This window comes from Tyto alba, unplaced genomic scaffold, assembly GCF_018691265.1.
Source record: "Tyto alba isolate M040663 unplaced genomic scaffold, T.alba_DEE_v4.0 Super-Scaffold_46, whole genome shotgun sequence".
NCBI classification, from domain to species: domain Eukaryota; kingdom Metazoa; phylum Chordata; class Aves; order Strigiformes; family Tytonidae; genus Tyto; species Tyto alba.
In genome coordinates, this window is record NW_024881322.1 from 8,928,215 (window position 1) to 8,945,841 (window position 17,627).

Here is a 17,627-nt window from a genome sequence, read left to right on the forward strand (position 1 = left end):
TTAGCAATGCCTATTGCAAGAGCAGCCCTTGACAAAAGCTTCTAGACGGGGGTTGGGTGATGTTATTATCTTTCTTTTTATCCAGAATTCCACTGATATCTGTGCAACGTGTTATTAAACAATGTTTTTTGTAAATCACGTTGCTGGGGATTGTTACAAAAAAAAGGATTCTTGCTTGATGAACAAACAAGACATGAAATCAAATACCTTTGTGTCTAAGCAACCTTAAGGTGATGAATAAAACAGAATTATAGAAAATGCAGCTGGAGGGAAGTTCGAGGGTCAGTCAGCTATCTCTCTAGTCTAATAGCTATTTTTAAGGCCTTCACAGATGGAAGTTTCACTGACTCAATCGATCGATATCTATGGTACATTTTTAAGTCAATTTTTTAAATTTATCAGCCTGAATTCTGTGCTGTAGTTTTGGTTCACTGATTTTTGGTCAGTCTGCAGTGGATCTGAAGAAGAGGTTATCTCTTCCCTTTTTTACATCAGCCTTTTTGTGTCTTCAAGGCTATGTTCATATTTTCTTGAACTCTGCTTTTTGCTAGATTAAGCAACTTCATTCAGTCTTTTCTCCTGGCTGTATCCTCTACACTGGTGTCAGCTCATTACTCTGTGTGTTTCCTGAAGCACGGCACCCAGGAGTGAACATCGTACAGTACAGTGGAAGGATTAGAGCAGAGGCACATGAGAATAGCATTGATCTCATGATGGTGGTTGTGGCTCTCATGGTAGGGTGACATTATTAAACCATGTTCCACTTGTGGGGCACTTTATGTGCTGCATGTGGGGCAGGGGGATGTTTTGAAGGCTTACACCCACTGCACTGTAGAGTCCTGCATTTCTCCTTTGTTGAACAACGTCTTGTTTTTTTTCCAGTGCATTTTTCCAAGTCATCAAGATCATTTTGCATTCTAATCCCAGCCTCCATGAAGGCCTTTATCACGGTGGGCATCCCATTAATAACCACCGAAGTTTTCATTCTGCAAGCTAGCACAGACTGAGAGAGGTTGCAGTGATTTAAGTTGCCTATTGTTATAGCTCCTTAGTCCCCAAGAACAAGATCTTTTTCTCTCTGAATGGCAGTTACCACAAATAGATTAATAGAAACTTCAGCTTTATTCTTTTGTCTATGGCATTTCAAACTCACCTCTCCTATATTCAGCTTTCAACCTTTTAGGTTATCTTTGTAGTCTGGTTTAATTGTATATTTCCACAGAACCTTAGCCTAAAATTGATTAACTGTTAAGCATTGCTTTTTAACTTGGCGGGAGAGGATTTAAACTTACCGTATGTGCTGCACCCCTATGGTGGGGAAACACCCCTCTAACACAGTCTCTGTTGCTCCATAGCCATTTCTTCTGTGGGAATTGTAAGAAGGTTTGAGTGTCAGATCCTTGTTCTGTTTGTACCCATATCAGTGTAATATAGGAATACAGAATTTCTTTCAAGAAAATGCTCTCCTGATTTTATACCAGAGGAAATGGGAACAAGTCTTGCCCCTCAATTTTCTTCATGCGTGAAAGGTCTTTTCTGAAATGGAGAAGACAAACCAAGCCCTGAGGAGAATCCATAGATTTCAAGGATGAAAGTGATGTGAAATCTTACCTTTTTAAATTTTAATTACCTTCTAAAAAGACACTTCTTTCTAGTTCCTGTACAAAGCAAAGCAACCCCACAAAAATAGTTCCACCATGTCTCTGCCACACATTTTGAAGGGAATTTGTTTCCAAGAAACTCAAACACCCAAAAAAGGTGGAGGTTTTTGTATCTAAAGCTAAGCATTCAGCCCACACAAGTTGTCTTATCTAGGTCACTCTATAATCCATGGAGACAGGCCATCCCAAGGTAGGTGAGATGAATGGTGACTCATCTCTGAGACGCTGCTATTATCTAGACCACACTATGACAATTTAGAGTAGTTGCCTCTCTTTAGAGCTTCAAAGTTAGGTGAGATGACCCAAATTGTAGATTATGCTGGCGAAAGTTATCAGGCTGGGAAAAGTGGAACCATCTAAACATAGACTTCGTTGTATGCTTAAGCTCATCCCTGGGCTCAGGCACAGAGCGCAGTCTCAGATTGCTCACGGGCCAGCCCTCGCCCTTCTGGCATGGCCATGCAGCCCACAGGGAAGCGTGGCTCCCTGGCTGGAGCGAAGCTGGGGCTGGCTCCTGCAAGTGGCTCCCCAGTAGAGGAGGGACCACGGCTGCTGGCTGGGAGAGGGCTAAGGTCTGAGGAGGCACTAAAGAGCAAGAAGCTCTTTGTCCCTGCTCCTTTCCTGTCATTTCACCTTCCTTTCCCACGCTCTCAGCTGAGCTGTTTTCTCTTTGCATGGGGCAGGACCCCCTCGTTTCTGCTCACCTATGACACAGTCATGGGTTAGTTGTTGCAAAATGCTTTTATTGAGTTCTCTCCCCTCCTTCTGCTCTGTCATCAGCCCAGTCAGGTAGGCATGGGTCTCACTGACAGCCTCCTTCCCCCCATTTGCTCAGGTCAGGGCCTTGGGGTCACTTCTGTAGGGCTAGCAACTGGGATCCCTCTTCAGCTGCAGCCCTTACCTGTCTCCTCCATTTTCCACTAGCTGCCACAGAATGGGTTTAGTGTCAGTAATGGGAAGATCCAAAACGGCTGTGTTGACATAACCCAAAACTCATCCCTGTTTCTAGGATGTGAATGCAGGTGACCAGTGCATCTGAAGTATTGGAAACCCGCAAGAAGGCAGAGCTGGGGGCTGAAGGCTTTTATGTATTTCAGTTGTATGGACTGTGTCCTCCTGAAACATCCTCAGGAGCAGTGGGGTCTGGGAGAGGGGTCCTTTATGGAAATTGGGTTTACCTTTATAACTACCCATTCTGCTGAGCCATATATGCTTTTTTTCCTCTCTTTGACTCTAATAATAATGTGTGTATTATTGCTGCTGGATAAGTTAGGATTTTTTTCTTCTGAGCTCCCCTGCTTTACACCCTTCAAACCTAGCTGTTACCATGAAAAATCCCCTCTCTTTGCAAAAGAGCAGCAGAACCATCTTCCTCCCTGCCACTGCATTTAGCTTTACACAGGACAGGTTTTAATGAGAATTTTGCAGGAATGCAGAATATATTCTCCCAACTGACTGCATGCTCACCAGACTTGGTGCTTCTCAGGCATCCGAGCTGGCTGACTGCTTTGGAGAAAACATAAACTTCACACTCTCACATGGCCAGGGGAAACCTATAGAGTGGCCACTGAAAAATAACTATCCTGCATCTAGAGAGGACCAAATGGGGTTTGGTAGGCCAAAAGGGACAGAGAAGGTTGGATGTGCACTCACAAAACAAGCAAACGTGGGTAGGTACACCCTTGTTCTTGCAGCCAGAGGATCCTGATGCTTTGAGAGTGTGAATAACTTTTTTTTTTTTTTTCTTACTTTCTTTTCTCTGTACACACTACCGCTAGGGGACGTTTTGTCATCACGTATCGCTTGCTACACAATTTTCCTTATAGTGGGTCATGCTTTCTTTTCAATCTTGGTGCGCATCTAGATCATGGAGTGGATGTCTGAATTTCGTAGGGCTTGTGGATGACCCAGTCTCACTGGAGCTGGGATGGAGAGAAGTATTTATTTCCCCCATTTCTCGAAGGGAGTCCATCTATCAATATTCCTTACAAAATGAGGCAGCTGGTTATTTCACAGCTTGCTGGAGCAACACAAGAAAGCTGAGGGCTGCCTCTCATTTTAGTGTTAAGTGCTGAACACAGACACTGCTAGTGGTTTTGTGAAGACAGAAGTAATATACAGCCATTGCAAATCAAACTGGAATGAACATCACTAGCAGTGATGCGTGTTAAGGATTTTCTGAAATAATATCTTTCAGACTAAATAATTAGAAATCAATTGGCAAAACTCACGTTTCACTCCTTTTTTCCATTCTCATCTCATTTGTCATAGGATAACTGACTGGTTTAACCCAAGTCACTACCCACCCACCTACCAGTACACTTTTTTTCCTTCTCTCCAATGCAGACAGAGCAGCTGGTGACTCTTTGGATTCTCTTTATTGTCACAATTTCTGGAAATGCCATCGTGCTCTTCTCTACCTGGAGGAGGAAGCGGAAATCTCGAATGACCTTCTTCGTTACACAGTTGGCAATCACAGGTAGTGTGTGAGAGGAGAAAGGGCACCTGAACTGTACAAGAATCAGTATTAAAGTGACAAATAAGAAACTGTAAGTTGAGTGGTGAAGAATTCAGTTGCCACCTAACATCCAGCTGCAGCTTGCCATAAGACAGATGGATGGCTGCTTATTTTAGGGCTCAGTCTGCCTCTGATCTAAAAAGATGTTGCTAGATGTAGTAGTGTTGGTGTCAGATGCAACAGCTGCAACTCATTGATTTCATTGAATCTTATCTTCCAGTTTGAATTTGCATTCACATTTCCCAGAAGTTATGTCCCCAGCTGTTGTCATGGAACTGTTTAGATTAAACTAGTTTAAGATGAATCTCTTGTGTTTTTCTACTAAAATACATTCTAAAGTACTTCATAACAGTATTACTCTATCAGTTATGCTCTTGCATTGAAGAGTGAAAATAACTTCATGTTGTCTGGTTTAACCAAGTAAGGGAAATATAAAAATGTAAATGTGGAGAATAATACATTTAGTTATTTTTTTTGAATGGAAAAAAAGATGCCGATCCCAGAACTTTGTAGTTTTTAGACAAAATGGAAAATGTACAGAAAGCTGGTTTGTAAAAATGTCAATATCTCAGCAACTAGGAATAGAAACAAGAGCATAAGCAGCACATTGTTCCCCTGTGGCTTTGAATGGACTGAATTTGTGGGGTTTTAAGTTTCCCAAGGGAAAATATGTGCTGTTTCTATAACAGTGTCCTGCTACTAATCCCTGCTTACAAGACAGCTGTGTTGTATTCTCTGTGTATATAGGATATATTTATATGCTTTCTGTTGCTTTTTTTTTTTTTTTTTTTTTTTGTAAGATATGGTAAGAATTAGAGCACTTTTCCACTGAAGACCTCTCTAATATGTGATTTCTCAGCAATACTGCAACCTCCTTTGATGTCTGTTGTATCTCTGTTCAAACTGGAAAAGCAAAGGACTACACTCCCCAATTTTCAACAGGCATTCTTTGTAGGTAAATGAACTCCTGCTCATGGTCTCAGCCATGTCTGCCCAGGAGCTTGTCCCATTTGAAGAACTACTCTCAACTGAAACAGTTAGACCAAGGTGTACAAAGTGATGCAAAAAGACTGTCCCATAACTACAGGTGATGTAAGAATTATCGCAAGGTGAGGAGGTGAAGGTTTTCAGTGACTCCTCTTTTGAAGTGCTGACAGCTGGTTTTCCTATTTGCCTGTGAGTCATCTGTAATAAATGGTTTCGCTTCTTATCTTGGTCGTGACTTTCATGTCGCTTCCTTTGTGTACCAGCAGTATTTTCCATCAGGTAAAGCATGTTGATGCAGCCTCACAGCTCAGTTTGGAAGCATCAATCACAGATCAAGCATTCACAGGTTTCACAGTTTTCAAAGGAGTTGCAAAATAGCCAGTCTCTGCTCAAAGATCTCCCAATCCTTGATGAATATACGGGAGATGATAAAAAATAGTCAACCAAGCAATAATATGGGAAAGAGTGCAGCTGAAGCCCCAGATGCACACCATCCATTTTCTACCTACTGACATCAGGGAGCAGAGTACGAAGGACAACTATCATGAGAAGGGCTTTGGAAGAGAAGAGGGTGGCAAATGGCCTGCTGCTGGAACAAAGACACAGATAATACATACACGGGTAATAGAAGATGGGTCTTAATAGGAAGAGCTCAACTAAACAGCAAAGGGTCCTGTCCTAGTAAGAAAACAAATTTATTTACTTCAGTAGAGAAAGAACCAGCATGGTTGTCCAGGTGAAAGGAATAAAGCAAGAAGCGAACAGAAGTGTCTGAACCAGGATAGTTCAGGAGAAGGCCAGCCCACATGAAGTATACTAGGAGTATGCTACTGCTATTGCTGCACTAGGTTAGGACCTGGGTGGGACGTTTGCCATTTTGGACCCATAGGAAAGGGTAACTTTTTGGATTAGAATGGAGGTGGATAGAGAGCTATTCACTAGGGGTTTGAATGCCATCTACAAAAAGGGAGGCGAAGACATTGCAAGGGCAGTTTTGAGGCAGCTGTAATAATTAGTGTCAAAGACAACAAGGCCAATATTCCATTAGACGTGGGCAGCAAATACTGCTATAGAGTTGATGCTTCAATATTGACCGCAGTCCACATATTCCACTTGCTGATTCTTATGACATGCCCTTCCCTAAAATTATCCCTGATGTTTAAAATCAGACCTTCAAAGTGCCTGAGTTCAATTCCGTTTCATATTATAGAAATTCACATAGAAAATTCACTTGACATTCACATCTGCAATGTTTAAAGAAGTAACACCAGCTTGAACAGCAAGGCTCCTTTCAAGCAATGTTGACTTCTTTTTTGTGATGCAGGAATGAGAACTCTAATTTATCTTCCTGCACCAAGAGTTTCTGTCAGTATTTTGGCACAAAGAAATGACTTAATTCCTGAAATGGAGCCATTTCACTTTCTTATCTTCAAAAATATTAATAAGAACAAAGCAATCTGGCAACAGTCATCATCCTTTCACAACAAGTTATGAGGTAGACACAGAACATTATGAAAGCACTGGCTTGTCACATTGCTTTGACATGCCAAGCATATTTAAATCCTAACAACTAAAGCCTAATATCCTGGTAAACAGTTTCTGCTTAGTCAATATTACTACTTCCATCTATTTTGAGATTCTTAAAATATTTATTATTTCTGCCCCAGTAATAGAGAGAAGAATAATGGCTATAGCTTTATCAAGGCACGCATTTCAAAGCCATTTAAAAACTTTTTGTCTATTGATCTGTGGCTCAATAGTTGAATAGTGTCCTCAATTCTCACGTCTTCCCACTAATGTAGTACCAAAATGAAATGAAAATATAGCCTTCATGTTAGAATAAGCAAGGTATTCAAAGCAAATTGTGCATAATACATGAATAGGAAATAAGCACTGTTGTTCTCCTTGACTGGTTGCCAAGCCAGATGCAGAAGAGAACTAACTAACTGATTGAGGATTCTTTCAACACCACCAGAATTCAGTGGTTCAACCCACTCGGCAAGTTCAGAGATAAGACTCTTACTGATCCCTTACTACACCAGAATTCAATGCTGTGCTCAAGGCTGCAAGGATCTGTAGGAATGTGAATAATCCCTCCAACTTCAGTGTGCTTAAAGATGATGCTGAAGCCTAGATTCAGAATATTTCATATTGAATATATGCCTATACAATGCCTGTGTCAGTACTGCATTTCAGTCTGTGTTTAACTCTCAGCTCATGCATAAATCTCTTTGAAATTATCCAGGAATTAAACACTAGGAAATCAGCTAAGAGTTAACAGCTGAGTTGAACAATAGTACTAATCACTCAGCATCAGCTAATTTAACAAAGAGGAATATTGCCATGTTTGCCTTGTGTTCAGTTTGCTCTCAGGCATATTCCTTTTTCTGTAAAAATGTTTTCCTTAGAAACAATACTGAAACTATATCTAGGTTTCCTACAGATTTTTATCTCCAAGGGCGATTTAGTTTCTCAGAAAGTGTAAGCTCTGAAGATTACCCTGTAAGGAGGGTATTTCTAAACACTTTTTCCCAAATAGATTTCTTCTGAGTTTATCACAAGTTATGCTCATGGTGTAGCTATCTCTCCTGGCAGGAAACCTCGCACATCTACCCATGCCTGATGCCATTTCATATAACTAGCAGAGTCTTAGTGTCTTTAAGGTCTTTGCCTCTGACTGAATTCACCAAGTGGTTCAAGAACAAAGAGTGGGGTCTGACAGACAGGTGAGTTCACAGGCACTGTATCATGCTGGAATTTTTCAAGTGAAATATAGTTGTTTTCAGAAAATATCGTATGTCAACACATTTATATCCATTTAGATGAATTTACCCAGCTGTACCAAATGAAGTCTACTTGACTCTACTCTCAAAATATAAAAGTGACAGACATATATAAGGAAAGTTTATTTGAGTAGCCTTGGACAAGGAATGTCATTTATTGACTAAACCATTCAATAAAAACTGTTAGCATTTGACCAATTCTAAAGCCAATCAAAGAATACATTAAAAATATCTGCTAAAAATTCTTTTCCTTCTCAGTTTTCCTCATCCAATTCCAACTACCAGTGGCAGAGGAACATATTTAAGTTCCTTTTAATGGCTGCAGAGTTTATTGAGGTTTTTTCTCCCAAATTAACATCTGGAAAGTTGGAGCTGGAAATGTGATAACCATTAGAAATTCTGTGAGTTTTTCTATTCCAACATTTAGCAGATATCAGTATCTTGAGAACAGTGTTAGATTTTGTTCATTATAATGGATAAAAGTACAAGTAAGCACTTTACTGCATGCCCAATTTTAAGCTGCAAGCTGATAGACTTGATTAGAAATACTTGCTCACTTAGGTATTGCTGTGGCTGTAATGAAGAGAGAAAATAAAAAGAGTATCGGTTAACTTCTGTGATAGCTCACATATAAAAAAAAAACCAAAGACAACCTGTAAAAGTATTTAGCTACAGTATATGTTGTGATATAAATACCAAACCCTAAAGGATGAGTTGAGAACGACATTAAAAAGACAAGGAGTTGTTTTTAAAAGTTTCTCTTTATATTGCTGCCACCTTCTTCAGTTGCTCCCAGAAAGCTTGGTCCTTAAGCAACTGCACTCATTTTATTTAGTGTTTAGCAAAAAGCCAGTATGCTGGAAACTTGCTACAAGGGGGTTATGTGAATAAATAGGTGGACTTGGACCCTGGTAAAGCAAGGAGTGTTTATTTTCTGTGCTGCTTCTGTCCAGAGAGAGCATGACTGTGGGACTAAAACCAACTGGGCTCAGCCACTGACTTCTGGGATGGCTTTGGTTGAAATGACTGAAGGCAGAATCTGCCAACTAACCTGCTAGTTAGATGCACTAAATAGGTGCATCTGACTCTACTACTACAATGGCTAAAAATTAAAATCACATTAGAAGTTGTCTTTCCATTCTTCCTTTTTTTTCCTAGACCAAAACCACCATGGCACTAGCTGCTTTAATGGCCTGTGCCTGTCCATTATTTTTCTTCCTTGTCTATGTGACTTGAAGGAAAGAAGATGACTTATTACTCCCTGATCTGTACAAAAGCCTAATAACACCATTACCAAAATTAACATGTAGAACAATATTAACAGATAATTGTGTCTTTTCCAGCTTTTCATCTGGAAAATGGTACTTGTAATATTTCCTCACTTCAAAGAAATCATACATATGAATTCATCAATTTTACAAGTACCTTAGACACTACAGTGATTATGAGCATTGGCAGTTAATTGCATAGAGCCAATTAGCAGCTAATTCAGCAAGTCACCTTAGTGGACGTAGACTATTGGCAGCCAAAGACCCCACAGAGTTACCAGTTATACTGGAAATCTTGTACCTTGTCAGCTGGGTCTTGTCTGGAACTTGACGTCTGATTTACATGATTGTCTACTCAAGATGCAGAAAGCTAATGCAGACTGCTGAACTGAAATAGAGTTTATTTCAACCATTCCCAGAAACCTGTGGCTTTCTCCTCTTTCCACACCTCTGCTATGGGAAAAAAATGAAGGCTGAGGAATGGGGAGAGGTGTTTGCTTTTTTTTTGTTTGTTTGTTTTCTTTTATGTTAAGGAAATGGTTCAATATCCTACCTGCAGAAGACTTGGAAGAAGTTACAGTTGTACTGCACGGTTCATTGATAAAATTGAAAGAAGGACATCTGCATTTCTTGTGTTCATTATGTCCTAAAAGCTCTTGAAACTGTAATTAATGTATGGTAAGGAAACAGCCTCCGCTAATGGATTGTCTGTTTTCTACACTACATGTTTCCGTCACTACTGAAAAGGATATATCAAAATTGGGAAGGGAGAATGGCATTTGTTAATATTCCCTCAGGCACAGACACTGAAATTTGATGCAGTACCCAGTGGCAGTCGATTTTTGAAGAAGCCTGATTCCTAAACACCTAGCTGGAATTCCAATAACTCTGCAAATCACCTGAGTGTACACACGGCTTGAAAAACAGGGAAAGAAATAGATTATAGCCACCTTTCCTCTACAGGATAGAGCAACTATAATGTTTAGTAGAACTGTTCATTTTACATTCACAGAATAAATGAGAATCAATTTACCAAGAGCAGAAATGGTCTCCAGGAGTAAACACAGCAATATTAACATTACTTATTCAGTTCATCCCATGAAACTATGTCGTGTTCTCTGGACTGCGAGTGAATAAGAAAATTCACTGCATGACTCTATTAGTTGCCTGGAGAAGAAGCAATCATTTTTCCATCCTGATTCTGCCAAGAAGACTAATTCAGTAACTGGAAAACAACATGGGACTTACTTTAGGTTAGGTGTGTATTAGTATACCCCTCAAAACTGAGACATAATGCAGAATAACATAAATGTGGTCACTGCCTGCAATATCTCATGGCAGCATGTGGCAAACCAGATTTGATGTCCATTGCCATTTCTGAAGATTTAATACCACCTAGCAGAAACTCAAATTCTCCTTTGAACTTTTCATAGTGCCCTAGGTCATAATAAGTAACTTGGACACTGATGCTATACAATTCCATTTTGGTATTATGAATCCTGTTTTACTATACAGTTAGATTTCTTATGTGAGCAGCCAGGAATGTCTATATATAATCATTCTTGTCTGCATATATGGTTAGTCAACACAACAAAATCTTTCCTGAGGAAAATAGAAAATATCCAATACATGCATCCTTCTTAAAATGCGTTTTCTCCCAAACTAAGTCTGAAGTAGACGGGCTAAAAAGTGGAATATCCTCAGAAGTTAGGCAAGGAAATTGAGAGTGAACATTAGCATCAAAACTGAGCAACAAAATAAGCTTTATGCAAAGGAGGAGACATAGTCTCTTGGGGGGTATCAGGACTTCTATTTCACAGTGTTCGGTCATACAGCCAAAGGAAAATGATCAAGAAAAACAAAACCGATTTCATGTTTTAGAGGTGAAATCATGAGGCTAGAAGTCTGACATAGAGAACTTGACATTCTGAAAATACATTGCTCCAATCCAGTCTAGTAGTGTAGGAACAGTGAAATTTGGACTAGCGCACAAACATTCGGTCTAGTTACACAATTTCCTTGTGAAGTTTAATGCAAAAGAAACTGCTTTTGGTGCAAAATGAACTCTCCTTGAAAAGGTAAAGTTATGCTCCTGCAAGACTAGGGCTCTAAGAAAAAAGATGGGCTTGAAGGACTGTCAGTAATCCTATAGTCTAAGGCTTTTGAATTTTCTTTGCCTTCTATGTATGCGGGCAAGAGAATTGGAGTCAAGGAAGTATACAAGAAAAAACAAAGAAACAGTGATGGAGCTGATCTCCATTGCTGATGCAGTAGCTAGAGAGTTTTAGTCTAGAATATGGTACCCCAAAAAGGAAGCCATCTAGTGCCTCACCAGGGAGCTCTTGAAGAGGTGGGACACTACAGGGGCATAGAAATGAGCTGTAGGTTTGATGACAACTACTACTTTTGCTTCAGTTTCCAATTCCAAACCAAATTAAGTGTTTTTAGCCAGCCTGGACCCAAGCTTATGTACTCTGTATTTTGCCTCATGTTCACATATTTTTAGGTACCTTCTTCAGGGCTCACTGGAAAGTCCAGGGCTGGACACAATATTCATGTTTGCTGTCACTATCCCTTGTAGCTCACTGCAGTAGGAAAGAGTAGCACTGGCACAAAAGCAAAAAAAAAGTTGAAGTGCTGTAACTGTAACAGTAGAACTCAATGTCCCTCCCATTAGTGGAAATACAAAGATAATGAGCTCTCCAAATTTGCCACTTGGAACAAGAATGGTCATCCACTTAAAAACCCTGTAATGTCTGTTATTTATATAGCCTACTTTAATCCTACAAATGCAGGAACAAGATGTCTATGATTCATGGTTTGTAATTAATGCAAACACAATCCACTAGGCAGACAACCTTAAACCAACATTTTTCAGCCTGTTATCTCTCAGCAGTGGTCTTTAGATCCCTTACAAGTAGCAAAACTCACTATGCAGCATAGCTCCAAGTTCAGAGCTGAGGTCCCCACAGGCAATGAGAACTAATGAAAAACACCCCTTCTTTCCTCACAGTACAGTATCTAAATATTGTACTAAATTGTTCAGGAAGGGGACAGTTTGTGTGTTCATCATCCATAGGTGCCCTGAGTGGGATTTATCAAAGTGCTTGGTGATAGCAACTGTATCCCCTCTGCAACTCCTAAACAGCAGACACAGTCTCCCAGCTTGCCAATAGCTCCAGTACCAATTTCAGTGTAGGATATGGTGATGTGGGGTTTTTTCACATTGCACAGGACCCTGAGAATTTAGCCGCAAAGATGAGATGCCCTTATTTCATCTGTATCTCAGTCACTATAACACTCTCAAGCCAGAGAAATATTTATAAACTCTTGTTTTGTGGAGCCATAGCATATTTTCAGTAGAGGTGTGGATTCCTGTACAAAGAATTTGAGTCTTTCCTTATATAACCTTTAGGGATTTAATAGACTTTAGTCCACAAATCTCCCTGCTTCTAAAGCAGAGAAAAACTAGCTACAGTATGCTTATAAATATTCAGTACAGTATGAAATGATTATTCCTTTGCAGTGTATATGTACATTTAAAATCATAAGCAGACACCAGACTTCTGTCCTTAAATCTCCCAGGAGTGCCTTTTAATGCCATCCCTAAGTCTTGGGCCCCTGGATGCTCACACAGTGGAAATAATAATATTAGTGGAACATCTTGTGACAATCCTATCTCCCAAAATTCACCCCTGACCATACATTTTTAAAATAAGATGAAATCAGTCTCTCTGTTTGCTTTTCCTGCATAATAAGTAATTTCTGAAAGGATAACAAAATGATGAATGGACCTTAGATGCCCTATCTTTGTACACAGCCACTGTCTTCTAATTTCAACAGACATGCACACAGCCTAAACTTGATTCCACTTACCCACCTACAGATTTCCACACAGGAGGTACACATTTACCATTTCTATTATTTTAAAAGGAGCTGTCATTATTTCAGATCTTTGCATACAAATGCTTTTCCTGACTAGACAGCAGTGTGACTAAAATGAAAGTGTTTCCTTTCAGCCATTTTTCGCTAGCTTTTTTTCCCTCTTTCACCTTCAATATAATTTCTGTAGCCCTGTGACAAGACTTGCACTGTGCAGCTAAATTACTGCCCCGTCACAGCTCTGCTGATATCAGTAGGGCTATGTGGAGATTATAAAGGTTTGCTTGGCTGACTACAGCACTTTTGAGGGCTGTAAGACAAAAATGCAATGTGATCTGGCTACGTATGCTGGAGTGACCATGCGGCATTTGAAAGAAACAACAAAAAGAACAATGAAATCCTAATCTTAGTAACTTGCCTAGTTAGCCTAGTGAAATGTGACTCAGGTATCTTCAGACACTTCTTTCTCTTATGGCTTGGCAGTTCAGTACTTTGGTGACAACCTACATTTGCAGGTCTTTGAGCCAAAGGGATTTTAATCTGTGCTCTTCTTCACCTGAGGAAGTTACTGTTGTTCAGGGCATTACATGCTGTATGCATCGTTATTAGTGGGGAGGTTGGAGGGATAAAGCTCTGCCAGTTTCTTGCCATGAGTACAGAAGTAGGTTTAAAGAAAGCGTAAAGCTCAACATCAGTCCTGGGAAGCAGAATGGGACATAACTGTCATAGAGATAATTGGATTAAGTTTCATGACTGCTTTCTTGCATACTGGTATTCATATTAGGGATTATTCGTGCCATCTATTTTAGGCAGCTCACTGTAGGTATTTAAGATACAAAGTCTCCCTGTGCTCCATTTATAGTCAATAGAGGAAAACACTCTGAGCTGCCTTTAGGTTTCACTGGCTTGTACAGAAGGATTCAATTCTTAATTTAGATCCCTAAAGTTGACTATATAAATCCCTCCGGTGTTCGTATGTCACCAAATATGTCAGGATTACTATTCATCTTTGACAACTAAGAACCTAATCTTCCACTGTTTCAATCAGACCTTGGAAGTCTCTGACTCAAAAGCCATTCACAAATACAAAGTTTTACAGAGGAGGTATTTATCAGTATTTATTTATTTATTTATTTACTTATTTATAATTGCAGCAAGGTTTATCACCATGTTAACTGGTGGAAAATGCATGATTAGTTCTTTTGTGCTCAGCTCTGTTTCTAAACAGCCATCTGGAATTTGTCTAAACTTTTCTGGGCTCTGCCCAAAAGACAGTTTATTAAAGAGGGGTCTGGAAAAAGGGTGTAGCTTCAGTGACAAATGTTATTCCAAACCTGTGCAGTAATACTACAGCTGCATGCTTAACCTTAAAGGAGAACCTTTGCAGTACAGATAACTGCCATGCCATGTTACATTAGCAGAAAGAATAACCTGAAATTACTGAAGGATGCAGTGTGGATATGGATGTATTTTAGCAGCTCATTCTGTTTCTGCATGCATTTAATATACAAACACACAGGAGAGAAAAAAAAAAAAAAAAAAAAAAAGGGCTTTGTCAATGTTAAACAGAGGTGGCTAAACTCCATAGTCCAAACTTTGAAAGCCAAAAGAAACTTGAGGGTAAGTCATATATTTCTCCACTCCTATTAAAGTTAGTCAGGCAGTAGCAAGAAAGAGAGAAGGGTGAAGACTTGTTTAACAAGAACAGGAATAGTCAAAATAGGATGAAAATTGCATCTGGACAAACCCCCAAATATTTAACTTCCAAGTCAGACTTTTTGCTTCTTCTTAAGGAACAGGGATAACAGTACTGAAAAGCAGAAGCAGTTGGTTGATCATGCTGATTTCTTAGACTGAGAGGTTACTGATAAACAGAAGCAATTTTTCTTTCAAGTTGTACTTTCATTGCAAGCTAGCAAAAGAGAATGAGAGATGAAATATTATCCAAACATGACAAGCCTGCAGACTAGAAGTGGGGAATAGGGGATTTTCAGCACAAGGAAACAGATTTCTTTGAAGCTGTAGGAACCTGAAGAAACACGACAAAAAGAGGAGAAATTTAATAATTTCCTAAAAAAACAATAGTCAGTATTTTACATGTGTGTGACTATCTAAGTATTTTTACAAAGTCATTTAGGAACTGAAGAAATAAAGTTAACAGCAAAAATCAGATCCCATCCACTGGATGTACCAGGACAGCTTTTTATCTACTGGGTTTTTAGTATAACCTTAACTGTGGAGATGAGTATCATACCTCTACATGTTAAGATGGTGGTGTTTTATGGATGGATATTTTCTAGTCTTGAATGGGACAACTGATTTCTATACATTTTCGTTTCCAGCTCATACAGTCAGGGAGAAAACCAGGAGCTGATGCCACATGTAAAAATGATGGAGAGCCTTCTTAGAAAGTGGCATTCCCGTGCTACAGAGATAGGGATTGCATAAACACTAGTTTTCTAATGTGTTATGGGTGTTGCTGGAGTTCCTGCTGTGTTACTACTAAGTCCAGAAAAACAATTTAAGGTATATTAAATATGGTAATTTCATACTGTTAGTTAGGATATTATGTCTCCAGTGATATCTGATGTCAACCGAAATACAAGAAATGTCATTTTTCGCTCAGTCTTCTTTGTTTTAATGAAACACACAAAATATTTAAAAATCAAGGGGGCATTCTCACTTATTTAGAGTCTTTGCTCAAGAATTGCAAGGCCGTGGACCTTTGCTTATGGAATTCAGTAGAAGATCCCTCTAGAAAAGCTGGAAAGCAGAAGTGGCTTTTTCTGTAAGCCCTAGCATGGAATCCAGCATCGTCACTTCCGAGTCCAGCTTTGTACATAACTCTGTAAAAGTGAGGGTCTTTCACTGTTTTGTTCATTTCTCTAAAAGCTGGATACCATGTCATCTCTTCCATCGTTCATTTACAGAATCAATTTAAATTTGTGTTCCTGGATTTCCCTGAAAGTATCACATGCAGGCACACAGCAAGCCTGACGTATTTTAAATACTGAGCTTGTAAGATGGCACTGCTCATTTGGAGTAAGCCTCTCAGTACTGTCTACATGGGACCCATGAAAACTGTACTACAGCGTTGATTCACTCATGCAATGTATGCATTTCCAATCTCTGTTCATATTCTCTGATGAGTTTTTACAGCACTGTGATACTCAAACTCCCTGTGAAGCATCAACTAAGTTTATTTGCGTCAAAGAGTTATTAGTGGCAAATCTCATTTCTCTAAGTCAGAAACTCTCATGAAATTTTAATGCACAAGAGACAACACAGTGATAAAACTATCCAGCTAAAATTTTTGCTTTGAAAAGGTATCTAATCTAATATTAATAAGTGTCAACCCCATCAGCTGCTCATCAACCTAATTTTTCTAAAGGGTCCTCTCATAATATTATGCTACAGAATCTTACCTCTTGCAAACACTGAAACTTCTTAAACAAACAAATCAGTAGTGAGTCCTGTATCTTTGCAACCTGGCTGCAAGCAAAGACTGTCTCCAGGTCTCCCTGTATGGGTATGTCAGCACTTACAGTAGCAAGTTAACTGGAACACCACAAACATGGTTTTCATCAAGTACCTCCCAAATGCCCAGCCTGCCTTCCATGCAGTAAGTAAATGAACTGGGTTTATTCAAAATATGGCACCTTTTTCACCCCTAAGGTGTTTCTCAAAAGCACTTACTGTCTCTCCTACCGCAAAAATTTGTTCAAACAGAAGTTTTGAGTTGTGTGGGCATTGTGCCTTGCATAACAGGGATCTGGTAGTAGACTGGGTAAGACAGAGGTTCAGTGTTGGTCATCTTCTGAGGCCTTGGGAGCAAGCAGGTGGTTGATGGAAAACAGCATGAAAGTGTTTTGCACTGTGTCTGGGGTGGGGGAATGTGAGTGTATGCTACCTCAAGTATGGATTTTCTGTCAGTGATGGCATTAAAAACACGTATTGCACTCTGAAGCTGATAACTGTAAGTGTATACTGTCTCCAAAAGCATGTAGCATAGAGGAACTAATGTGCTTAAAATTAGAGTTCAGCTCATTACCTACAACCTTCTTCTAGGTATGGTGGATACATAAACTCCACCACTGAAAATAACTTTTAAGTGCTCTTTCTGGGAGGAACACTCACTCTTCTGTATAGAACAAAGCTATCAAATTATCAAATACTAACATTTAGAGCTGGGAATGGGGGATAGGGAGAGGAGGAAAAGAATGCAGTACAATTTACTTGTTATGAAAGGGAAAGTATATTCCACTAATACACTAAAAGGTAAAAATGATTTCTCTTTTGGGGGAAATCATATGCTAATAGATAAATTGTAGTTTGAGGTAAAGATCTTGAGGCCAACTGAAAAAATAAATAACATGTTGACAATTTGATACCCACTAGATTGGTGCCTGTTGTTTGTCTGAAGGTCTTCAATATTGTAACATATTCTGCATCCTTTATAACTGTGATTTACAGAAAGACTTCTTAGGCTACAAAACCTGGGCCTTGTAGACAGTACAAAGTTAATGCC

General features: G+C 39.4%; 1 protein-coding gene across 1 annotated transcript in view; it reads left to right on the forward strand.

Annotated features, from left to right (window-relative positions):
• NPSR1 (neuropeptide S receptor 1) overlaps window positions 1–17,627 on the forward strand; it is a 62,785-nt gene that overhangs the window by 12,298 nt on the left and 32,860 nt on the right. The window contains exon 2 of the mRNA XM_032988891.2: window positions 4,008–4,140. Within this exon, the coding sequence (XP_032844782.2) occupies window positions 4,008–4,140 (133 nt within the window). The remainder of the gene's footprint in view (window positions 1–4,007; window positions 4,141–17,627) is intronic.